Source organism: Lineus longissimus, chromosome 3 (assembly GCF_910592395.1).
Source record: "Lineus longissimus chromosome 3, tnLinLong1.2, whole genome shotgun sequence".
In the NCBI taxonomy this organism is placed as follows: Eukaryota; Metazoa; Nemertea; class Pilidiophora; order Heteronemertea; family Lineidae; genus Lineus; species Lineus longissimus.
In genome coordinates this window covers 23,852,259-23,879,967 of record NC_088310.1, presented here as the reverse complement: position 1 = coordinate 23,879,967, position 27,709 = coordinate 23,852,259, and the positions used below count along the sequence as shown (strand labels likewise).

The 27,709-nt window shown below is 40.1% G+C and overlaps 1 protein-coding gene across 7 annotated transcripts in view; it reads right to left on the bottom strand.

Moving 5' to 3' along the window:
* Positions 1–458: 458 nt before the first annotated feature.
* The window catches only part of LOC135484288 (uncharacterized), a 111,185-nt gene continuing 83,934 nt past the window's right edge, over positions 459–27,709 (bottom strand). For 4 of the 7 annotated variants that reach the window (XM_064765617.1, XM_064765619.1, XM_064765616.1 and 1 more), the window contains 3 exons: positions 10,342–10,482; positions 6,949–7,033; positions 459–4,596 (listed from right to left, as the gene is read on the bottom strand). In XM_064765617.1, coding sequence (XP_064621687.1) covers positions 4,147–4,596; positions 6,949–7,033; positions 10,342–10,482 — 676 coding nt within the window. In that variant the 3' untranslated portion in view covers positions 459–4,146. Of the gene's footprint in view, positions 4,597–6,948; positions 7,034–10,341; positions 10,483–15,440; positions 15,564–27,709 lie in introns of all 7 variants that reach the window. The other 3 variants (XM_064765614.1, XM_064765613.1, XM_064765615.1) reach the window with 1 other exon arrangement.

Sequence of the window (27,709 nt, the reverse complement as noted above, 5' to 3'; positions counted from 1 at the left end):
AGGCTTTTCAAGATGGAGGTTCTGGGGACTTCGTATAACTATTTCAGGTGATCGATGCACTGTCTTCTCGCCTCTAGAAAACCAGGACTGCTTTGAAGCGAATTTATGGTAGGCCTACTTGACCTCAGTGTTGTATCAGAAGATAACAGCGTGCGAGGAACATCCAACTCACTCTCATCTCCAAAGACTACTACCTGATCTTCGATGCTATCTGCCGCCACAACTCTTGAAGGAACCACCAAAACAGGTTATGAAGGAAGACGTTGGCTGATTCACTTTTCTCATTTACGCCTAGATGGCTCCACGTACCTCTGGTATCATCTTCATTAGTTATCTACACACGCACGACAGGACATCTAACTATTACTAACATCATGCTAGCAGATTACAAATCAAAATATATCATTTCAAATATAAAAGTATTTAATTCAAAGAAAAGGAGTCTTGAAAACAACAAATATTTTAAATTTTTTATGTGGTCCGTATTTATATGAATTACTTGGAAAAGAATTTACAGGTGATATGATCCAGAGAGGAAAACGATGGGCCTGACACGTACTTTAAGAACCCCAACACTCGCCCGTACAACAACGAGTGATGTCGAAGGGTTAGGAGGTAAAAATCTGACTTCGTCATCAAGAGTTGCCAAAGCGCAGAAGACGCTAAATATACATGGAGGGAAACTCTTTACTCCGAGCACAGACGATAATCGTATTGCGTTGAAATATCTAATAGGGTGAATAACTGCTTCTTTATCCAGCAACAACTTTAAACTGCAGGGTTGCAAGTGAATTTGGCGGGTTATGAGTAAAAAAGTGCGTTGTGTTATATCAATGCGAGGCAAGTACTTATACAATTTTGGTGAGGAGGATCGCTCTGATTTGATAAGTCATCAGCATTTATTGCTCTAGTATACTGTAACCTCGGTACTGTCTTAGCCGAAAGCGGACAGCACTTTGTTTATGTGGTATACTTTGCACAAAAATTCAGTTGGTCTTTTTCGTACCAGCCGAAATCACAACGGACAGTTCCGGACCATTCAAACCAGAGACGAGTGATTGGTAGAAAATGTCTTGGATTGTATTTTTGTCTTCGTCCTTGCCTCGTCTACTGCACTTGATTTGGGTTATGAAGACGTCATGTTATTGTTAGCCGTTGTTAGAATTCGGTTCGTACGCACCGGAGGTTACAGTCACAGTATATATAAGAAGAATGTTCACACTTTTTATATACTTTGAAATCAAAGAATGACTGATTTTTGCATATAATAGTGCCTATTCGGTCGGCCCCGGCCTCGGTCGTTACCCTGTGTATACAGCCTCGGTTCATTCCTAACAAAACTGCAGGCAAATTCAAGCGATACCTCGTGTTTAACAAAATCATATTCATCCATTACATGGGTTATAGAGTTTTAAAAAACGAACAATATTCAGGCTTTTTATGTCCGCATAGAGGTTCAGACCGCTCCCAAATTCCGCTCCTGACTTTTGTACTATCATATACTAGCACTGACCTAAATACTGATTAAAGTCCATGATACTATTGGATCGCCACCGAGCCATGCCAGTTATCACAACTTGTCCCCTGTCTTTTAAGCCTGGTTGCGCCAATAACAATCAGTCTCCACCACACCACAAACACTATGTACATATGAACAATGCTCACACCTGGCGCACCAAGCGACGATAGTATGAATTTATTTCATTCTTTATACCTTCACGAATGCCTTTATCCCCCTTTCCCCTGTTCAAACGGGATGTCGGACAGTCAGACAATCCACGTCTCACTCACGCCAACCAACATATACTGTAAAACCGGCAAGAAGTCATCGATTCTTTTACCACCACACGATATGTCCAATAACAAGGCTGTTGACATCAACGTCGCGACTGTTCCCGACTATACAGTATAGGACAACTCCACACTTTCATTCTGCACATTCTTTCAGTCAAATCATTCAGATAGTCATTCAAAGCGCGTTTGCGTTCTAGTGCATGGCATTGCTGATATCAACAATAAAATTATGCCAACTCGATGCTAACGCTCTTTGAACATATCTGGCACGCATGCAACAGCGACAATCATACTCAATGCGGAGATTGACAGACCTCACAGTAGATCGGGAAAGATTGGATCTCAGAAGAAAGTATAAAATTTTATCACCATACACAAAAAAGCCCGTAATATTGGTCTGCTGCACGTCCACAATCTCGCAGGAGCCATCATCAACCCAACTCACAGGAATGCGGCGTTTGTAGTTCGTTGGTTAGTAGCTGGTCAATGAGTCCATAAGGTTCGAATCTTGCAAGCCAAATTTAAACCACCTCTCGCCAAACTAAATACAAAGTGAGTTAAGGAGATTGTAGTTTTCCTAGATTTCCCGGCGGCTATTAACCGTGTGCATACAGTAAAAGTGGTGAAATGAGCTATAGGCAGGCCCAGAAACGCTGAAAATTCATCGAAATGGTCTGATTATCTTTTGGAAACCTGTCTCCTGATCATTTTGTTTGACCCAGCATCAAGTTCCTGTGATCCTATCCACACACCATCAAGCAGAACCCGTTCACAGATTCTTGCAAAATCAATCATTCACTCACACCCATTCACAACATCCCCGATGACACGCATGCGACGCAATATACCCGGATTGGTGGCACAAATTTCTAACGCCGACTGTCAAAAGTTCATCAGATTGCCATATCCAACGGGTTGTCGTTGTCGTCCTGTGTTCTAGCTCATTACTCTAACGAATCACCGTTATAGATGACACTTCTTAAAGTTCATCACCTCATAATCACTTCTTAATTCACACAAAATCCTCTGAGCGCAGACTCTTGGGTTTGCTAGTGTTCAATTCTATCAAGTAAGTCGCTATGATTAAAGCAAGTCAGGCAAAATAAAACCTGAGATATACAGCTTATCTGCTTATACACGCATGTCTTTCACTTCCTTGAGCGATCTGATATGATATCTTCGATGCTTATAGTTGATTCTCTCTTAATTCATTTATAATTCGATCACTGAAAATCACATTTCTGCATCTTCCCTCAACAGGCCTTTGCATCGTTCCAGAGATATACACTCACTATTATAGAAACGTTTATCCAAAGGTCTGTCATGGGAGGATACATTTCTGTGGAGACCTACACATTATTATATCCTTTGAACACTCACACTCTTCCCGATATATAACTGCCAATGGTTGCCGTGTGATATAGAAAATTTAAAAAGGAAACGATTTGTATATAACATATTTACATGTACATTGTTTGCAAACTGTTTATTTCCCGAAAACATCGGGTCTAAATCACGTGAACGTCAGCAGATCCGCTCAGTTTGAGAAACGACATTTAGTGGTATCACTTCTAAATGAGTAGAAACGAACGTTATGCGCGCCCGCCAGTGCAAAAGACAACAACCACAACGATATCACGTGAGCTACTCGCTCGCCGTCACGTGCGTATTACGCTTCATGACCAATTGTCAGGGGCGAACTCTAATTTATGAAGGTCATCCAAGGCTTATGATGCCACACGCCCTTCCATTCATTCTCCAGAACACCATTCACCACAAGCACACTTATAGCCTGGCCTCCTGCAATTCATGTTGTTCAAATATTGTTATAATTACACTCTGATACATATATCATGCGTTTCTAGTTTTTGCGAATTCCCAACTAAAGCCATAAAGTTCGAATAAACGATGTTATAATTTTTTGCCCAAGCAAGGTTGGACAGTTAGAATGGTTTGTCTGAATCCAGTGGTATATTGCATTGGTTGATTATGGAATTATGTATAATATTTTCTCCGTGTTTTTTTATCTTCATCACAATAGGATAACAAGGTATACCCTGGGACCGGGCGCAGGGATACGAAACTCTCCTCCTCGGTCTCCTGGTTAAACTCGGATCAGACGAGGGGAGGTTCGTTTAGACGTACACCTCATCACCCCTGCCTGAAAATGTAAAGCAGGATGTGAATGACAAAATGGTGACGGTCGACCCGCGCACACCAATCAGGAAGACCTTTGGCCGCGTGTCATCCTCAGTTCCCTTGCCCTTGCGCACTGCCAGCTGGGCATCACGGCAATGCAGGAGCAAAAAGCAGAATACACCTCGCCTCCATGTTATTGAGACGTCGACATGGCTATACAGTACTTATCAACTGCATGTCCTCCGGTATAGAATAACCTGGGGGCGAGGAATACACGACGACATATTTTTTCTTGAGAGGAGCTTTCTCACTCGCCCAGGGGGACTGTACAGGGTTTGCATCCGATTTGTTCTGAAAACCACCGGCATGACAACCGGCTAAGGAATTCCCGGCCGGTTGTATTTTATTCGTCTCTACCTCAAGTTCGGTGGGTTCTCTTGTTGTATTCGAACCTTGGGAATTTTCGAATCCTTGTTCAGGCACACTGTTCTCCATTGTATTATAGGATGCATTATCGACTATATTTTTCATGTCCATGCCGACCAAGCCGTTTTCGTAACGAATGGTGTATCTAAACGTAGGTGCCCATACCGAGCGACAGAACCTCTCCGCTGCAATGGCTGAAAGCCCCCCGGCGGTGATGGTTGCCAACCAGGAAGCAATCTGAAACAAAAAATTAACTTGATGAAAAACTGTTAAGAAGCTGAAAAGTAAGCTTGCAATTGCCGTTGACCAGTTTGTTTGCATGTGAGATAGATATTCGTTTCTGCTCACTGAGATTATTGCCAAAAGAATCAACATGTCTGGGGTTAAACACCTTTACATAATGCCAACAGAGGTATATACTATATCAAATGTCTGCAACATGATCAAGTAGACCTCTGTGCTCTAAGCTTAAGAAGGCTCGAGAAGAATTTTGATTAGAAATGACACTTCGTCTTTCAAGTAGAACTGATAAAGGCATGTTGTCATTAAGTTGTTTAAAGCAGTGGTTGCTACATCCACAGAACACGCATGGCTTTGCAGAAGAATTGCCTTTCTTCTTTCACTGCATGGGCATGGAAGTCGATTTTAAGTTGGGGAATAGAATTGGGTTGGCAAACTTCTATATGCAGGAAGGGGCAACGTCTGTTTTACACAGGGACGGGACCACATTCTTAAAAATAAACATTTGACCCATTACCGTCACAGATACTGAAAAAGAAGATATTAGGAGACATCGCATTGACAATGATATATGCATATGCATCTACGCATAAGCTGCATAGTTCAGCTTGAAATATTACCTAATACTGCATGTGGCATCAGCAGGTTTTCAAAAGATTACAGTTTTCAAAAGATAACTTCTGCTCAACATGCTCATCAGATTCACAGTTCTCGACTTGGTGACATATCTTGATTCAAACAGGTCTTATCGTTTCAATTTAGTGCTGTCTACCTTTCAAAATTGGCACATTTAGAATGGCAAAGCCTTGAATATCAATACATATGAATTCAATTCGCATGGATTCAAGCTATGTCTATTGACTGCACTTAAAATTATCACACTGGCATTCTTTAGATATCTAACTTTCGCATGGATTCAAGCTATAGATATTTAACTTTAACGTGCTTTTTAATCATGTAATCTTTCAGACTTATTGGAAAAGAGGAAGCAGTCTACAATGAAAGAAAGGAACCATACACAATGTGTTCATGGTTAATATCATAGGGCGACTATATGATAACTTTTAGATAACGTTGTTTGGTGTATATGCAAAAAAGGTTATTTGGGAAGATTTAGAAGTGAAATTATGGATTATTTGAAGAAGTTTGTTAAAAAGATGCAAGGTGGGGTCAAGCCATTTAAGAGTCCTATAATAACAAAATATAAAAAATAAAAAATAAAAAAGAGTAGTATGCCGGGTGGCTTCGGCAACATTTGACCTGCATTATAGTAGTATACATAAAAACTATGGTCACTAGGTCAAATTTATCCCAAAGTGACCCGCATACTACTGATAACTACATTTTATGATCTACAATATTTTTCGATGTTTTAATGCAACATACATGTATATATATTAGCCAATGCACTAGGCCTTCTCGTCCCAATCACATAGTATGTGTTTTTTGTATTGCTGTTCAAACACTTTACTTTAAGCAGAAACGCCATCAACTGACATTGTCTCACTGGCAGTATCAATGACAGTAATCAGCTGGAACTACTTATGACTGACTTAAGTGATCCCTTCAACTGGAGTTGCCCATTTGAATGTGTGCCAAAGAATCCTTGGTATCTTTACGCAAGCTGCCCCGAGATTTTCTTCAACCAAGTAAAAAGAGAAGAAATAAACTAGTTACTGTGCATGGGTTGAGACCAAGAGGGTAAAACCTTTGGACTTGGTTAGACCAATTCAATCCGTAATATTTTATTAGTTTGGAGACAAGATCATATATTCCAGATATTATATTTCGGAGGGATCACAGACTTTGATCTTCCAATTGAAATTTCTTAGTTAGAATATGAGTTGACATTAGCCAGCTCAAGCATAGTGAATCTGCTAAAGTAGCATTGCATTGTACAACATCCAGTGTAAAAACGAATTGTGTATAAGGCACAAATGTGGCAGTGAAAATAATCAGCTAAGGTGACTCTCTCAGGACTGACTCTTATCCATGGTTTAAAAGAATATTTGCATGATTGTCTTTTATGTTGATAGACCATGGAATGGCTGTCGTAGGCTGTTAAATGTCCCTTCTTTAAGCAACATCTTCAATGAGGGACAGCCTTCACTGCTTTCTCTCTGATATTCTATTATACATTAGTAATCTATTGTGTTTTGTCATCACTAGCCATACTTCCCTGTACACCTATGACGAGTTTGAAGCAATTTCAGAGTATAGTTGCAAAAAATTACTTTTAAAATTTTACAAATGCCATTCCATGAATTTCATTGGATTTTTACATTGTTTTGCACCATGTCTCCCACTTACGATCTGTCCTAGTAAGAGTTCCTAAAACGACAATCTTACCTCTGATATAGTGAGCAGAATGTAAAACCTCCCTCCATTGATATTATTCGGCCATTTCAAATATTGCGTGGACTCGCAGGTAAAACTGAAATCATAACTTACGATGTAGAGGATGATTAATACAACTATTGCCACAAAACAAGTCAAAACATCACAACAGTGTGGCGGCAACACGTTAATACGTACGCTCAAATACGTACGGGCATACCAAAGAAGTTGATATACGTACCGGTACTTAAATATGGCACGTTACAGAAAAACAGCCAAAAACTACCGTAAGGAAATGAGTCTTTGTGAATTATTGAACCAAGTTTTCTCATGCTTTTATGAAGTAATTAAAAACATTTTGAACAGATTACAATAGGAATTGGTAACGTGTTGCCTTAATCCTTGCTCCGCAATTATAGTCTGTTTCACCTATAGGACAAAAATGATAAATTGTCCTTTTGGTTATCAACCATTCAAATCAAAAACCCATATTGTCTATGAATCTTCACCTCCAAATATTCAAAGTTGCTCCATATGTATGCTGAACGTGTGTGTATTGTGGAGAGTTTGGATGCAACAGACAATAGTTTAGGAGGAAGGGTAAAAATAAACGGATCATGCTTAGGCATGCTGTGGTCAAAATCGAGTAAAATATTCTCACATCAATTATGAGTTGCGATGTTAAGTTCAGGTCAATGTAATTATATGCCGAGTGTTTTTCATAAGTGTCTCAATGAGTTGCAGTGTTTCGGTAGCTCATAAAGGACATTAAATTACCTAGGATTAACATCCTAGGTTAGGATATCACGTGGCAGATATAAACGAACTTAAGTTAAGTCACAGCTGTATTTCAAGGTATTGAGGACACCCTTCAATGTAGAGGTATTGAGGTCCTCTGTAGTCCTCTTACACGCTTGGCTTTTCAATTCTAGTCTTTGAGAGATACGCCTCCATTACTCTATATCCTTTGAATTTCATATCCATGGACAGTAACGTTTGAATAAATAAATAAATAAATAACATGTTTACAACAAAGGTACATTAAACAGAATGTAGAATTAAAAGTTAGACAGTCAGATCTTGTTTGAAATGATGCCAGCATACATGTAAATCGTTTAATTGGCATTCTGTAAGACTTCCAACAGAATGATATAGCAAAGACGATTTTATTTTCGCACTATACGTGTCTGTTTTCGTGTGAAAGCATCCTCTAGAGTGAGATATTGTCCAGTTGTGACTTTGTGTACATTTTCATGCTGGTCCAGCAAAAAGTTAAACAACAACATGCTGTTCTGTAACTCCTCAAAACCGAATATGCATACATCCAAAGATAATTTCCATCAAAAGCTAACAAAAGAAACAAGGTGAATTCATTGCATCACTGAAGCCATCCAATATCTAATTGAAGAGTATTGGAGAAGGCAAAGAAGCAAACACACCAGGAATAGCTAAATTCAGGATAGATAAACCAGCTATCACTATTTAGATTGGTGCCCGGTCGTCTCACCATATGACAGGGAGAAATGGATCTCATTTTTACTCCTTGAAGACAAGCAGGAACTAATCTATCCATTTATTCCTTACAAAAGAAGAAGCACAGTCCATGCAACCGGTGGTTGTGCATCGCATTCTTTAGCAGATGTAGAAGTTTGTTTTGAATTGAACTATTCCTTGCCCTCACAAAACGGCGGCCATGAAATAAACAAACACCATGTAGACTGACAACCGTGTTGAGCTGTACAGTAATACACCAAGAGTGACTGACTTAATATAAACCAAGATCAAAAACTAAACTCCTTGATATCGCCTAGGAAAAGCTTAACCCAACTCAACTGTCCCAGCGCATGTCAAGAGGTAAGATCGATTTTTGTTCTTGCTGAATTGAGAAAGAAATCTCATCCCGCTGACAACTGTGTTTCAACCCGGAGGAGAAGGAAGCAAGAGGTCGATATGACTTGAGGCAACTGCCGGACAAGGACAAGGTTGTCATCTTGAATTACACCATAAGTTTTTGCCACCTGTCACTTTCTCAACTGCCACTTATCTTTCATTATGTAATATACACATGACTCATAAACTATTAAACTAAAAACTAAACTAACCCATCCTTCATTAGATAATGCGAAGATCGATGCGAATACTGTTGAAACCGACCGAATTCCGAATGAAAATCGCATTCATATTGATTTTAGTTTTGATCTTGGTGAGACTAAAGTAGCAAGTAGAGAGACAGATGGGACGTTTGGGTTTTGGGATGCAGATTTCGAGATACAGAGTATTTCATTTCGTGGCTCTTAAGATAGCGTATCGTAGCTTTCGACTTACTGAAATAATGTATCGAACTTGTTCCTATCACTAGAAATAAGATGCAAGGCCAGCTTAAATTGTTGTCGTATACTTTGATAGAATACGACTTCATTTAGTTATTTTAAATTTTCAGTTTTCGGTGTAGCTCACTGTTCTTGTAAAAAGTGTGTTGAAAGAAGTTGAACATGAGTACAACTCAGTTTTAGTTTTAGTCCTTCATTTTATTAGAACTTGATTATCAGTCATTCTTAATGTACATGTAGCAGGGAATTGCACATGTTATACATGTAGATCAGTGCAAATGGCCATGAAATGTGCAATGACAGTACCTGTGCCATTTACAAAGAGTCCACAAGTCCCTTTGAAATCTTTTATAAAATTCTCCTTTTCCCAAGTAACCACAACTATACAGAGAGCAAGTACCCGTCCACCACCCACCGCTACAGCTAGGTTTCTTACAGAGATCATCGTCAATCATATGAGATGCATAGATGGAATAATTTTTTCTTTTTCTGTAAACGAACACTATATGGTTCATACTTCTTTAGACACTCTGAAAAGTTAGACCATGCTTAAAGCGAAGTCTTACTGATGCTGCGTCCCAAATCAAATGATCAAAGATAGTTCAGGTCAATCGCCAGATAAGCTCTTACGTGATCAAAACAAATAAGGATCGCCATCGATCGCCAAAAATGAACTACGTTGATGAGTTAATCATTCCATTCCAACAAGAGAAGTTTGTAATTTCATTTCATTTCATATTCTGATTATAGAGGAAAGCTTGACACTCGGGTGGTGTGAAGTTGAATTAAAAATGTTTGTAAATATTTCATCACCATTTTTCGCACTGAGTTTTATTAGTTCAGCGTTCGTTTCTGCAGGATTACTACTTCTGTTGCTCAGACACAGATGCCTGATAGAAATTACAATTACATTGATCCAGACTAGCTGTGCTGGCCATCGTGTAAAACAAATAACTGCATGTTGTGTCTTCGATGCTTGGTTCGATCACGTTATGTCAGTCTGATCCAGCGTCTAACCAGATAAGGGATAGTAGGTAATGAATGTGACCTTAGTGATCCTAGATTTAACACTTACCCGCCTTGCTCCTCATCTTTGCTCTCGAGGTTCAAACACCATTTCCTCAGCCCTAGAGACAAGACACAGCTTCCTATCAGCTCGAAGGTAAATAACACAGTGTTGAAGAGCAGTGTAGGGAACACCAGTTTATCAGCTTTGCTGTGAAGGGAGATAAATTAAAAAAGAAATGTAAATTATAAAATATACAGAATCGAATATCAGAAAAGACAGTAGGGAATAAAGCGTTGTTAAAAAGCGCGCCTCAGATCAGTCATCAATTTCTTGAACTCTTGACTGAAATAGGAATGTCAACTTTAATCATCAATTCCCCCCCCCCCGACCTCTGACTTTTGAGGCAGTGACATGATAACAACCTTTCAGTCTGATTACTGCAACCGTCACTGCCGTGTACTTTTGTGTTGTTAATATGCGTCTGTACGTTTATGATACTAGTGCAGTCGGCTACCATTACGTTTATGGCAAGCCGTTCGTCCAATAATTAAGAAAACCTAGTTTTATTGAAGAAAACCTGGTTTTCTTCTTAAAAAACATAGTTTTCTTCAAGAAAACCATGTTTTCTTCCATGAAACTAGGTTTTCTTCGAAGAAGCATAGGTTGATTTAAAAAACCAAGTTATCTTGTTAAAAAACCAGGTTTTTTAAAAGAAAACTAGGTTTTTTAAAATCAACCTATGCTTCTTCGAAGAAAACCTAGTTTCGTGAAAGAAAACATGGTTTTCTTGAAGAAAACTATGTTTTTTAAGAAGAAAACCAGGTTTTCTTCAATAAAACTAGGTTTTCTTAATTATTGGACGAACGGCTTGCCATAGGAACCTACACTTTATGCAAAACGAATAAGTTATTTTTTAAAAAACCTAGTTTCATGGAAGAAAACCTGGTTTTCTTCAATAAAACATAGTTTTCTTCAAGAAAACCATGTTTCATTGAAAACTTAGTTTCATTGAAAAAAACTAGGTTTTCTTGAAGAAAACTATGTTTTTTAAGAAGAAAACCATGTTTTTAAAAAAAAACCTAGGTTTTCTTAATTATTGGACGAACGGCTTGCCATATACGTTTGTGTTGTTCAGTTGCATCTGTACGTTTACATAGTAGTGCAGTCGGCTACCATTACGTTTGTGTTGTTCAGTTGCATCTGTACGTTTACGATAGTAGTGCAGTCGGCTACGTGTTGTTCAGTTGCGTCTGTACGTTTATTTGATTTCCTATGCAGTAGACTATCATAACTTTTGTGTTTTCCAGTTGCGTCTGTACGTTTATTGAACTAACAGTAACTGAAAGCTGATGTATATACCATAACCTTATACATGTACTCTCAGCGTCCTTGGATATAGCAAAAGGAACAGCCTGAACATAATAAACGAAGTGTAACCTAGTGTGAAACGAACGTGGCAGGCCAGATATGAATCTCTTCCAAGTGGACAATCAGTATCACCACAGATTGGCTCGCCTCGCCCAAGAGGCCAATTGCCCTGTCTGTTGGAACGTCAACCATATCACAATACTGATGAAGTCAATGTCGGAGTCATCGAATGAGGGATTAATATTTGATCGTACCCTGTTGGGAAATCAAGAACGCTTTTGGGAATAGGAGAATATAGGAGCCGATGGTACATATGATATTGGAATTCCTCGTGATATTTGATTGGTATAAGAAGTTCTCATGTTGTGCTTTAGAATATTTGGCCACAACTGTATCAAAACTGATTGACCTGTTGGACTGTTGATTGTGTTACTTTTAAAACGTGTAACGTGTAATCAATCTTAAGCTTGGTAACTTGGATTTCCATCAATCGCAAATCATTATAACCTTAACCCTTTGAGGCCCGGAGCTTTAGATATTTCTCGGAAACGTTCATGATATTCATTGAAACCTTTCAATGACAGAGGCCTCCTTAGACCTTGGAATATACATGGCCGTGTGTTTGCTGAAGAAGCAGCTGGGTGGAGTTTGGGAGGCAGACTCTTAGATACCGTGTCTCTTTCTATTATGTGGCAAAGTGCCTCTTCCGGCAAGCAGCATTAAAAGTAAAGCCCCAGGCGTAACACCCAGCATCAATTTAGCTTGATCATGTTGATGCAGTGGGGGCGTTTTAATGACAGGCCACTCTAAGTGGTACTGCTGCTGTAGCTAAATGAGTGCCATTGAATCGAAAGTTGTCCTTTCCCAGCCACCATATAAAATGGTAATAGCAATCTAGGGATATTGGCCGTGTCCTATGTGAGATAGATGTTTCATGGATGTTTTGATACACGGTGGGCAGCATCAGACGATATAAACAGCAGACGACATCCCAACTTTCAATGCTTCTCAAAGATATTGGAAGAAGCCGAACACATGCGTCTCATTGTAAGCTCGAATGGTGACAACTGCATCCTCAACATGCTGTACTGATACATACATGTATACAGATTTAACTCCTTCTATTCTACATTATAATTTTCTCATATGAAGGCCTATTTATCAGATAACTTATAGGTTGAGGACTGGTAGCCGAGAGAAAATAACTTGAATCTCCACAACCCACCATAATGTCATGTATACATATTCATCCACAGACTCTGGCTAACAGCTGAATCGATCACGTCTCACTGTTCAACGACTCCGGCTTTCAAGGTTAATTTGATTTCTCCCGAAACGAAGTGAGTGGACCTGCCTTTGAAGTATAGTCATCCATATTTATGCGAGACGTACTTACAAAGGAGTAACGGCGGCGTGCTTTTAGGAACTGGGTGGAATACCTTTTAAAAATAGGCAGGGTCTTCATTCCAAGGCAAATTTCAGTGTGAGATCACATTTCTGATTTTTTGATTTGAAGAAAAAATATTAGGAAAATAAAAGTCTGGCTCTGCTTAATGTTTGATTCTTTACTTTGGTCACCGGAGTCTTGTAAGTGGCGATGCTTCTTTAAGAAGGTCTTCGCAGTAGCTTCCCGATTGGTCATCCACACAATCTTGCAAAGAAATAGTTGAATTATCACCAACGATATTCGCATACACTTTGAAATCTGAAATTGCGTCTCGATGAAATGTTGTACAGTTAATCTTATTTCCCAATATGTCACACTGGGTTCCCTCTGGGCATTGGCGGACGCCGGAGACGAATAAAGCTTAATACTAAGATTGACTTTGGCAAGACTTGTTGACAACATTTCATGAAAGCAAGAACTTTGATTGGATTCACGCCTGATTTCGTTCTTGTTGATTTCCATATTGATATAAATATACTACTACACAATTGAATCAACAGATTTAGACTAATCTACATACAACATTCATGATTTCAACCTCAGAATTAAAAAATTATTGAGCACCATGTGGAAGAAAGTAAACGGAGAAGTATCAGGCCGTCTGCCAATTACATGAGAGAGAATTATTAATGTGTGACTTAAACATGATTTGTTCCAATCACTGGAGATCGAAGATACAGCGGGATAAACAAATGATTTGGCTCTCTTCTTAACTACAAACATTGAAATAAAATTACATGTCAGAAAGTTTTAAATGTTAGAACATTTAAAACAATTCAAGTGAACATGTTTTTATTTTCAAGTCTCGTTTTCCATGCGTGTGTCATAGCCACCCAATAAGTATACGAGTTGGTTTCCTTGCTTGCTTAAACTTCAGTTAAATGTACAAAAAACAAAGTGCAAAAACTGGATAATAGGCACAGATTCGTGTCACTTAAGTATTTCAGTCTCATCGGCGAAGTTACACTTGACTGAGTGTGAAATCGCGTCAAATAGGATTGCCGGCTTCATTTGGTAGGCTGGAATTGGTTATGTTGATGGGACTTCCTTTCATAAGAAGTAGAATGGGAAGATTTGATTATGAGGAAGCTGAGAAATGGACTAAATATAAGGAAAATGAAGCGTTTCACTTGACAGGATCATTTTCCATTTGTCCTCCATGTGAAATAACAATACGGTACCTATGCAATGCAGTTAGGTTTTACTGGTGCACATAAGACAAGAAAACGCTACAATACTCAAAGCAGCGAGAACAGACATATACATGCATGTTATTCTCTACTATTTTGGTATTTTCTCAGAAAACAAATGGTTTAGTAGCATGCAGATGTCTTTTGAGTGTCACTCCATATAACAAAGAGCATCAATATATTTTGTTATTCACCATTCGGCCAAAGAGAACGAAATGGCGAATTTAGGAAGAAATAGTTACCCATATGATAAAATAAGCAGTAACCTCAATATGATAGACATGTTAGTGTTGACCACAAAATAAAAACACCACAGGAGCAGAACAGTGCGCATAAACCTACAACAAAACAAGGGCATTAAACACTGACCATAGGCGTCAGTGGCGAAAGACCTCTTTTGGGAAAATGTATGAGACAGATTAGGAAAAAAAACAAAAAAACTGAAACAAATCATAGAAATGAAAGCACTTGTATTTTTGGTGAATGATCCCCTTCTGGAAGTCCTAGCTACGCAAATATATTCTGACCACTAATTTAAAGTTCGCCATCAAACGATTGATAAAGAACTCATGGAAACAGTTGAAAGTATGTCGGATTGAGCACATTTACATACATTGTACATGACGATAAAGAGCAACTACTATCATGTATAACGTCCTGGTGGAGGAAAGAAAATGTGATGATCGGTGTAAAAGTCAAAATAGTCCCTCATTTGAAGGCCTACCACATTGTTACATAACGGATTAAGGGACATGGCTATAGAGACCAAATGCATTTGATTGCGATTTAACAATAGAATGTTTATTTATATATTTTTTCATCCTTTGTGTGAGAGGACTATTTAAGACTTTCACGCCGATTCTCTTCCCTTCACCTTGAGCGGCACATCTACCACCAAAACATGCGCACAAAAATAGGGAGGTTGAGAACAGCGACTTATCAAGGATCCTTACACGGATATCGGATGAAATTCAGTAGAAAGAGGACGAATGTTTTGTACATATTTCTATCCGAAGAGTCCATTGCAAGTTACTGATTTCAACCTCTCTAATATTCGGCAACGCAAACCAATAACCAATGCAAAATAAATCCATATTTAGCGAATTGTAGGCACACCATTTGACACTTAGGATAGCGAATGTTGTTGATGGGCGACTTACTCTCCTTGGTCCAGTTCGGGACCTTCCGGAAGCGGGTTGCTTGTCCTCCTAGATATCATATTAAGATATCTATTTCTCCAATCGCCGGGGACGCAATTCGTCGGGAGCGTAGCCGTACTATGGCTGAATAAAAAATGAAATATTACCTGAATATCTACTGCAGCTACGCGCACATTCAATCTTCGCAGGCGTGGTATATAGCCATAGCATGATGACAAAGTATATTGAATACCTGTTTTAGTAATGAGATTTCGTACCCTCAACCTTTCGTATCATAAGTGACAAATACACCTAGTGCACTTTTCTTTATAAAGGCAGACTATAGGCAGGATACAGGTAGGGCAGATTAAGTTTCACGAGGTTGCCGATAGGTATCTGTGCAACTCCCCTCGGTGCATTTTTGGGCACCTCGCTCCTGCCTATTGCCCCTTTTAAAAGATTCTGGCTGCTATGGCCGTGGCTATTAGTAGACATTAACATTTACATGTATACAGTCAGAAAACAGCACGTAGGACAATTTGGTGGAATTAAGAGGAGGATTATTTGAAAATAAACAACTTGGGAGACTGTATACTCAGGAGCCAGTTAGGTTAGATAAAGTTACAAGGAGTTGCCGATAGGGTTCTCAGGCACGAATCCAGAACGTACGCACACTCCCCTCCCATATTTCTGGCAGACCAGCCATCTTCAAAAGTCAATCAACTAATTTACTCCCCAGCATTCTGACAAATTTATTGACTGAAATACTGGGAAAATGCATTAGAGAGAATCTAATTTTCAAATTGTTCCGGAGCTCTAAAATCCAAATCTTTTCAGATTGTCAACACAAGTAGCCAAATACACGCTTTACTGTAAAACAGCTGATGATGCATGTAAATGAACATGATGAGACAGTCTCAAGAACCATATTAATTGGCGTCATTATACTAGGCCATAGGATTCGATCGATCAAAACCATGCTAAAACAGTTAAATCCCGGCCAGGTCGTTCTCTGTGGACCTATAAAATCCTGGGGTGATTGGGTTTAAAGGGTGGGAAAAACAAAAACATGCTAGAAGAGGAAATTAAAAAAATAGATATAAAAAAGTAGACTATAAGCATCTAAAGTAATTATCTGAGATCAGGAAAGCATCGGTGCCGCTGAAAAAAGGCTTTGGAGTTTCTAACCTGCCAAATATTTGTTTTTTGATTAATTGTTGGTAATATGCATACTAAAAGCCTTGCACATTTCGAAGTCAATGAAATGAAGGCCGAACAGGCTGACGAGGGGTCTGCGGATAGCACTCGAACGATAGAATTCAGAGATGGTGATGGTGATCTACGTGACGGTTATCTATATTGCGTATCTTCCTCTCCGGGCATAACTTTCGAAAACGAGTCTTTCCACTTGGCAACATATATTTTAGGTGATTTCACCAACTGAAGTGGTAATTTTCATTGTTAAATAGCAAAATTGTTAATGAAAAATGATTATATAGGTATCCAACTATATAACATTATTTTGTGACTATGAAGTTAGAAATTCTTGGGTGAAATAACCTTGACCTTGAATCCTAAATTGTTCATGTAACCATCTTATGGTATTACATTTTCTTGCTGTTTTAAGTGACCCAATGAAGAAGATATGGATACTGTGCGTGCGAATTGGAGAGCTCTCGCTGGAAGCTAGTAGGCAGGTGAATCAACCGCCTCGCGATAGATTGTGACACTCACTGGAAACGTACCTGCTGTTCCTATATATATGTACAGCACAAATGGATATCAAGAGTGCATTCCTTTATTTACCCCAACGTTAGATCCTTGAGTAGCTAAAATGGTACATCAATTGATCTGATGGTATAATTATATTCAATGGTCTGCTACCTATATAAATGAACATCGTAAAACTTTCCTCGTATTACATTCACCTTAGTTTTATGATTTTTTACCTTAATCATTAACATTATCCGACATCAATTTACATAATACGTTACCCTCAACCATTTTACTTTACCGTCACCCATTATACACGTACTTAACCGTCATCATTTTGCTTTACCCTAAAAAATCATATTCTACCGTCACCCATTTTATTTTACCGTCACCCATTATACATTACCGTCCTCTCTCCGACATCAAAGATACCTAATTGTGACCTATGATACTCTGTCGGACCATTATACATGTAGTTGACTCTTACCCATTATACTTTACCGTTCTCAAGTGCCGAATATGAGCCATTACCAATCACACTTACCTGAAAAGAGAGAAAGCATAGGAAATTTTAGTAAATATCATGATTTATTTGAAAAAAGCGTCGATTCGGTTCACAAACTATATGTATAATGTACATGACATCACGGCATGTCAGACGATGAAGCTGACACCCAACCAAGTCAAGGAGATCATATGTTTGTCAAATACCATTAAAAACAGCTGGTTTTGTGAGAATGGCGTAAAAACTAAGTTAGTTAAGTAACTGCGTTTTCGGGAGTCTCCTTGAAGTCATTGAGGTCGAAAAAGTGAGAAAACGCCATTAATGAAAAATCTATGTACGGTGACCTTGAAAGAGGTCACGTTTTAATCAGCGCATCGCAGAAACATGACTGAGTGCTTCCTATTGGACAATTCGTCAACATATATCAACAGTGTTGCCTTTTGAAATCTCGAAATGGCTGATGTGTTATCTCTTGTCATGCCTGAGGCGACAACCTTTCGCGGCAAGACGAGCCTCTCTCCAGCTCAATCTCAATCCCGGGAGGCATACCCAAATCGTGACCAGTAGCCATCTTCCTGGAGTCAATTCCACCTGAACCCATTAAGAAACATCATCTGCTCGTTCACCTTAGAGCATATCAATTGACCTATGTCCGTTTAGTCCCAATGACATGAGATTTCAATTTGAAGCAGGAGAAAATTGAGTTCTTTGACAGTCAATTACTTAAACATACTTGATTAAAGATGGTCCTGATAAGGCGCACCCGGGCTTGATTATCAGTTCAGCCGTAAGAGATTGCATTGCTGAAGAAGACAGATGGTCGTTAGAGGGATAGGTCAGGTGAATTTGTCAAGATTGGAGTTTATCACTGTAAATCACGAGATTTTTAAAAGTTGTTGAGATTTATCTTTACAAGAAAGGCCCGGGTTTATTTCAACAATCACGCTCAGCCTGGTGGCAGGCAACTGCACTGCGCTCATCCGGATATCCGCCAATCCAGATGGAAAATCTCCCATTTGGATGGCTGTGCCCATACGGATACAGTTTTTGCCATTGTGAAGATGTTCGAAACAGTTTTATTCCAATAGTTTGCATTCAACCCCAAAGCTCTCAAAATTGGATCAATTTACTCCCTGGTGACTTGCGCTGCTATTCATTTTGGTTAGAAGCCATCGTGGTTTTAGTTTTAATGGGATGGAATCAGCAGGATTCTGACAGTTAGTGGGCATCAGATTGACTTTAGACAAAAAGGAGTAGTTGCAGTGACGAGGATTCTTTCTTAGAACCGAACCAAGTATTGTCCTATTTCTTGATCACTGATATCACCTTTATCAAGAATTGCCATAGATTCCTGCCGCTATACATGTAGCAATTCTAAGATACGTTTACATCTATTTGTCCTTGATTTGAGTTGAAGCCTTCCTTCCGCAGGTCAGATTGATTTCTCTTACGTGCCCTAAGGGGATCACGAAAAAACATGCTCCTAAGCCAAGCGACGAGATCATCACTCATCATGGAAATGGACCGTTAGGGAACTCTCAAGATGTGTCAAGGGCCCGACCCCGTGCCGCAGTCAGCTACAATCATTTCTGGATGTCTATACTCGAAACGAGTGATTTCCCGCGGTATAAAAAACATCCGTGACGAAGAGGCGGTAATAAGGTTCATTGCTACGAGAGAGTTGCTGATACTAAAAAACACTTTCAATCGCTCTGACGACATGTGCGCATAATTGAACTTGAATTTTAAAACATTGGCATTGTGTAAATGAGTTCTGGCTATAAATTTCAACAATCATGTTGTGTCACGTAGACTCGTTTGAAAATACCATAAATGTCAAGGTTCAGCGAAGATATGTCACTTTCTGTCCCACTCGTATTCATCCGACCGTGAGCTCATTACTTCACCTGTGAGGTTAATTCATTTGACCCGTCAGCGTTAAATCTTGAGCATTTTCGTGAATGGGTCAATGGGTAAATGGGTGAATGGGTCAATTTAATTTGATTGAAAATCACAATTTGAAAAGATTTGTGGTTAGGTCATTTCTCAGACGTAACGTTCTTAATTACGGCCGTTGAATTTGGCTGTGCTGCTGGTACGACAGACCGGTTTTGGGAACACAAGCGTTCAGTTGTGTCGACGCCAACAAGGCACATGTTCTATGGTTGAAGCGCTGGTTCAGCATTGGTAAGTTCAGCCTGATTTCTCCACAACTTTTACAAGTATTGTTTGATACTGTGTACAATCTTATCTTGTCATTTTCATTCTTTGCAGATAACAGACATGTTGTCATGTCTAGCACACATTATGCTGCTCAACCATAGCTGCCAAACCGGTTTATGACAAGATACGACGTGAACACCATCACGGTAGGTTATTTTTCTCAGTCGAAAGACCATTTGAAGACTTCCTTGACCACACATACATGTATACTTATGAAATGTTTCATCTCTGTGGCAGTGGCGGATCCAGAAATTTGGGAAAGGAGCGGGGGGGGGGGGGGGCTGCCCACCAATGAGAACTCATAATAGAACCGAAGGTGCAATCCTGAAAACGAGGGGTTTGTAAAAATCTTCAATTCTTGAGCAGAGGTGCCCTGAAAGTTCATTTCTCTGACAAAAAGGGATGATTGATGCGTGACCCTAAATCCGCTACTGCTGTCCTGAATATTTCCGCACTCGGCTCAGCTGACCTTTGCAACGAGGCCACTGTTAGCCCATACCCCATCTATGGTACTATATCGTTCTGGAAGCAAGGAAATAGACGATCGGTCATGTCTGCCATGTTTTATGACGTCACACGCCACGTGCTTGGCGCAATGGGTCACGTGCTCATAACACATTCTATCTCTGAACCCAATCGGCCCTTGATACTGTGACATGTGATATGTATGATGAGGACCTTGACCATCGCAGAAAGATGAGGCATAAAATCGAAGTAGTTCAAAGACATTTACATAAAGACATGGCAGAAATTACCAATCGTCTCATTTGATCTCGGTGTTGCTATCTGTGCCGCGATCGAGTATCAATGTATCCTATCCCATGGGAGATCGGCATCCCAGAGCTTTGATAAACCCTGCCAGTTGTTCCCAGGCTTGTGTTATGAAATTACCATTATTTAGTGATGCCCCTTCTTGTATTCAGTGGTATTAAAGGGACAACTCTGGCATGAGATATGTTCCTACAAAAATGGCTTCCAGCAGGACCGTGTATTCTGGTCACAATTGGGTTTAAACTACAGCCCCTATACAAGTATAAAGATGGTGTGCGAAGATAAATTTTGGCCATTTTGTTACCATTTTAATATCCAACTGCATACCGGGGCTTTTGTAGCCCCTCACCTGTACCGGGGCTCTTGTACCCCCCTTGAACCACTGCCAGTGAAAGGGACTGTCTGGGTGCTGTAGGGACAATTACAGGATTGCTATCAAATAGGCCTTCTACCAAGAGGAATTTCTTGAAACGGGCATGGATGGCATCATGGCCCAGGTCATTAATTGTAGGAAAAACAATGGATTGAACTCGACCTGATCAATTGGTTTTGTCTCATTCCCAAAAAAAGTGGGAGAAATAATGTGAAGTTAAGAATGAAAATACAGCCGCCCTTCCAAGTGATCGTGAAGAAAACTACATGTAGCTCTAGTTGAGAAAAGTGTTGGGTTGGCGACACTTGCAGGCCATGGATGGATATGTGACCTTGTTGCGTGTAACTATAACACTCAACACGCCTGCTTACCCTTTTCAGATAACGAGTTAGCCCTTCTATCACTTCGATTTATCTACTGTAGCTATCATGCCAATAATTTTTCTTTCAGAAGCCCTGACGCCCCCTTGAACTTTCAAGAAATGGTTGGGTTTGGTCAAGGGACTGGTATTGGATCTGATATATTATCAATATTGTAACACCTTTTCGCTAAATATGAGGTCATAAAAACTGCTTGGCATTACTCCTTGTGAGGTGTTACCCAACGTTAATGACGCCTGTCTGTAAAATTGGTTCATACTTGATACCTATGGCGAAAGATGAGCCAGTTATTTTCGAGCTTGTACTTTGGGTGCATCTCGTTCCTCGGGTTGCATTGCGCCCGCGACCCCATAGGAGTTCCTGGTCTTGTCTCTTCGCCCCCAACCCCGATAAACTCTGTGTGCCGTGAACGAATGCTCATCAGGTCGACAGAAATTTGACGACGTAAATCCATCCATATTAACTGGCGCTGCGGCTGCGCTCAATAGACTCCGTTGGGGAGTCTGAGCCTGATAGGGTGTACCAGTCCAGCCGGTTATGTACGGTTGGTATGCTCTATGATATGGATCTCCAGCCACCTGTCAGCTAGGGGCAGACCCCAGTGTCTCAACCCTGGGTCTCAGAGGCGGTAACTTCTAATCAGGCAGCGCGCTATGTCGGGTTAGGCGACATGGGTTACCAGGGCATCCACAGCCAATATGGTTTGCACATGGAGGTCATCGCGACCGACTTGTGAGGGGGAAGAAGTGATGTCCATGGCGGTTTCAAATTGATCTGACGACCCCCGCGTCTTTGGACAGGAGGGGTTGATGTGGCCAAATACTGTCAGCTAAATCCTATCGTTAGCATCGTCCGCGGTACATGGAAACCCAGGGCATGGAACCCTTTTTGTCTTCAAGTTGGTTTAATTTCCCCGAGGTTTTCAATCATGATATATATATTCAGATCCACAGGTATAGTCAGTACATGTGGCGACTCGTCACATGTACATTTTTAAAGCATTTTTCGAGCATTGTAAAAAGTTATGAGAATAAATTTCCTCTTAGGACATGTTTTTCTTTACCAGAATGACAAAATCAAAAAGTTTGTCACTGGAGAATTTCCCCGTCCCCACCCCAGCCCTAGAATAATATACAGACTAAACGAAAAATATCGATGATAGTATCATTGGACTGTACTGGTAATATAGGTCAGTCACGAAAAATGAAATACATATTGGACTGTACTGGTAATATAGGTCAGTCACGAAAATGAAATACATATTGGACTGTACTGGTAATATAGGTCGGTCACGAAATAGGAAATATATATTGGACTGTACTGGTAATAGAGGTCAGTCACGAAAAAAGGAAATATATATTGGACTGTACTGGTAATAGAGGTCAGTCACGAAAAAAGGAAATATATATTGGACTGTACTGGTAATATAGGTCAGTCACGAAAATATCTGAAAGTCTGTGCCCAATTGTTGACGAATATAATATCGTGAGGACTTTATCAATAGTCACGGTCCCTGGCCCCTCCCACAAAAAATCATTACCAAGGTCACTGCAGGCAATAGCTTCAGTATTGTTATTGTATAAACATGTCTCAAACATTATAAACGGCCCTATTTTCTTGGGTTACATTGGGTTCTTGCTGGGGTATTGATGTCCATGTCCGATTCTGCGTTTTGTGGACTTGTAAATCAGTCCAGCAGTGATTCTGCGTTTTGTGGACATGTAAGTCTGTCCAGCAGTACCAAGTTTCACCCCAGCAATTACCAATAAGACCTGCACGTGACCTTTAAGTATATTTATGATAAGCAAACAATAATGCGGACTGTTAATATAACTATGCAAGTGTGGTCGAGAAAAAAAGCGATGGATGAATTGGAAAAAGGAAATCTGCAACGAGCAGCTGGAACTGTCTGTCCAGCTCTCGTTGGTTTGAAACAAAGGGCGATTTGAAAGACCTCTCCTGAACAGATCGCCCATTGTTGACTCAAGCAGCATTCGAATTGTCTCCAAATTTTTCAGGTGAATAATTGCTCTATCTCGTGTGGTTTCACTATCGTGCAAACGCGACAGAAACCACTTCTGCGTGGAAAGTTATCAGTGTGAGGACAAGTTTCCTGGTGGATCGTAAGAGCAGGCCTTGGTACCAAGTTGCCCATCCCGCATCAGTTGGTGATAAATATTCAGGATGCTAGATTTGTGGAACACAATTGAGGTAAATGAGATAAAACTCGATAAGATGGCTACAGTTGATGAAAAATGAGGTTTCAGGTCCGTCATCATGTGAACCCGAGGCAGGTTGACCACCGTTGCCTGACACAATTCAATTTAATTTATTCATCTTATTAGTGCCAATGAGGCTGTCACAGACATAAACATATGTATAGACGTATAATACATGATCTGCTGTATTAGAAGATAAAAAACTAAAAACCTCATGAAAAGCGCTCACTTTCATTTCTAAACTTGTATATTTCAATGTTACTTCCCTTTCTATTCCAGGCCAGAAGTCAAGGGTCCTGATCAGGGAACACCAGTTCCTATCGGAATGTACCATTGTAATTTATGATGTTGGGTTGACTCTCATGAAAATTCAATCAAACATTGTTACTCTTTGTTTCAAGTGAACCTTTGCAAAAAATGTGCTTAATCCCCATTGTGCTGAAATCAATAGCACTTTGTGTATGTTCTCGCTGATCCAGAACATTGCTATTTCTTGTTCCGTTTTCAATGTGGCAATTAATTTGCCTTTTGGCGATGGTTCTGACGTGATAACGACTGATCTATTTCACAGCACGAGGTGCAACAGCAATGGAGTTATTAGTCTGGGTACTTGTCTCGGTCACAGCAAAAAAGTGTTTCGACATTGCATTTTTGTGCCACATTTAATCAATCAAAATAATGCACGGACGCGCCTTATTGACATATCATTTGTTTTCAAGAGGAATTTGTTGTAGATCAATATCATTACTCTAAAGGCTTAGTTTTCTCAAAATATCTGCATTAGTTTTTCTTTCTTTTTCTTAAGGCAGGCCTAATTTAACAGCAGGCCCAGAGAATGTTTTAGGTAGGATATGATTGATATTTTAGGCCCATATCAGTTTTGAAACAATTTCCTCTTGAAGACAATAAACGTCAATATTAAGTCTCTGCACCATTTTGATTGAGCGGTTTTGTGGTAAAATATAAGAATGCTCCATTGGTGTTAACCGACTATGCCATTGTTTTGTTCGGCAATCGATTCTTGCCACCTTGAAAGCGACCTGTACATTGTTCAATTGTTATCGTGTCATTGCCATTTGCATTTGTCTCCCCACCGCTTCCCATCCTTATCGACACTACAACACCCTCCACCCCACCCCGCATCTGATCCCTTGGCCCGATTGTCCGAGCGGCGTTAGCAGTAACGTTGCGTTGTGGTAAACGTTGCGTTGTTGTACACGTTGCGTTATTAGGCAGGTTTCGCAATCCTCACGAAGAGCTACGAACGACGAAGTAAAGTATGTGATACACTTAAGAGACGACTTTCTTTGACAATTTCCCCGATTCCTTGTACAACGTAGTGCAGAAGATGATTCGTTTTGCGCGTAAATGAATTTACAAAGGACTTTATGAGTCGACAGACCTTCGTAGTTCGTTGTTCGTCAGGATTGCGAAACCTGCCTATTATTTTCCAGTTTTGCAGTATTCATATAGACATGTACTTGCCTAATAAAAGTTGCCATATCAAAGCATTTCACAGCGTGTCTCGTCCTTCGGTCTCTGAGCGTGAGGATCACTCTCGAAAAGTTCGATTTACACACTACACTGCCTCCACTTATACCAATACACGGTCGGCCTTTTCTGATTCCACCTGCAGCCACTTATCATAAGTTTTGCAGCAAGGTAGAATGGCCTTATGGATTATTTGAAGATCGGTTTAGTTTAACAAGTCCCCCCCCCACACCCCCACCCCCACCCCAACCGCCTCCACAGAGAAACGATTTCAAGTGCTGCAGGTCGCAGAGATGGCCGGAAAACCACATATTTATTTTACACTTATAAATCAAATTATTTCTTGGTCAGGGCCAACCTGGTTTCCAAGATGGCACCTTCACTAATCCCACCCATTCTAAAGATTTCTGGATCCACTACTGGCAAACAGTTTTTAATGTGATTGCATGATGTATCACACCGATGGAATTTTGGAATATCGTGAAACCGGATATAGGACTTCATTCTCCTACCTGGGGCAAAACAGATCATTGGTTAGTCCTATGCCATCGCCGAGAAATCAGCTCTACTAAAATAGACTGCACAGATTCAAGACAACAAACATTTCAGCCCAGGAGTATATTACTTCCTCTCAGAGTTAGCTTCCATTGATCAAGTCCCGCTGCATGGTCAAATTGGCCAGAGTCTGACCACCGGTACGTCAGCGGTATTAACCGAGGTTCATCCATCCGTACCGATAAAATTATTCTGACCACGACTCTTGGAGCAACATGAGAGCACATTTTCACGTTGAGGCTCATTCATCACTCATGGGACACTCCGACACTCCGCTAATTAAATTTGGGCTGACATTTGTACTCCGAATCATGCGCATGCATAAGTCGAGAGTAGCCTAAATTAAGATGCATCAGTTGGGCTTGCTAACTAGCGGCATTGACTGACTGTCGTAAGAATATCAGTAGTTGCCCGGCTAGCTGTTGAGGGAACTCAGTCTGAAGATATGGAGTTGATCCCCCCCCCCGCTTTAATCAGGACGTACAAAAAATATATAAAGATAGACCGATATGGGTATGAAATGAACTAAAAAATGGTTATCGATTTTTTTCCCACCAGAGCTCGATCGACCAATAATTTGAGTCTTCATGTACCCCAGACACACATTGTACGACATTTGCGAAGTCAAGATCAATAACGAAATTGCCGTAGTGCATATGGTTTTACGTAGTGTGCTCCGATAAACGGTTATCTTTTAACGATCGTCAGCCCATCATCCAGAGTAACGCTCTTAGATATAAAGGCTGAAGACTTGGGCTGAAGACCTTTTTGATGCAAAGCCCCGAAAAAGATCAATAGCACGGTAAATCACTTTCATGGCGACACGATGTCTTCGTCAAGTCGCATAGAATAATTAATATGTCGAGACCTCCGTAATTAGTATCTTAGCTGTCAGGAGTGAAAGTTAATTGATTAACTCTAGGGATGCATCGATAATGCTAATTGCTGGGCATTCTGATCAGAAATGAAATCAATCTCGATCAATTCAGGGATTTTCGAAAGCTGAATTTGGCGAGATTTTTTTGCCGTGTTGTCCAATACGGAGTGCTGGTTTCTGCATCACCGGTAAGTAGTCGATTTAGCCAGTCACAAGGCGTTATTTGCAGGCTTTCGATAAAAAACATATTTTTGTACGGGGGGGGGGGGGCTGCTACAATTAATAAGCATACTAGATACTAAGACAATGGTGAAATGTCACGTAGCGTGTGTACAACTGACTGACTGAACGCCAATATCAGTCGACTCCTGGTTTCAGCAGGAGAAATATCATCTATTCACCGGATGGTGGCGAGGAGCAACTAACGACCTGTGTTGCATGAGTTTAAAACACCCTTTATGTCAATCAGTTCCAATAAACCTGTGTTATAACTTCACGAAATTGGCGCTGTCACCATGCTGGTCTTCAGGAGAAAAAAAAATCGAAAGCTGATTTATAGGATAACATGTCGTTATAGGAGAACGGATTGATTCTTGGAGAAAGCAATCAGAATATTGGATATTGCCTGGTTCGTGCCTCAGGTTTTTACTCCTTTCATTACGGGGAAGGAGTAGGAGAGGAGATAGCATGATGCTGATTTTGTGATGCGAAATTTCAGTGCAAGATTGATTCATTCACGGTACGTCTGCGCGAGAATGCACTACGTCCTAGGAAAAGCAATACTTCTGGATGCTACTGGAAGTTAACTTGTTGATCAATATATCGAATTCTTTCCTGACCACGCTGTCTGAATATCTACTGGCAAACAGTCATCGTCATCCATATGATCCGAACTCTTTTCAAATATTAGAAAGAAATGTTGAAAAAAACAATTTTGAACCATGGCGTTCCAGGAAACTGTAGTGCATCGCTGTGAGACAGGTCACTTGCGTGTATAAAATAGCAAAAGTAACTAAAGTTTGGAAGGAAAAAATGCTTAAAACAAGTCGTAAAGCAATTGAGTCTGAATGAGCCAATTAACTTAGGACTTGCAACATTCTCCTAAATCAGTTGGAAAGTACATGTATTAGAAGCTAGAAATGCCAATACGTTACTTCGTTCGGTTCATTACCGCGTTGAAATG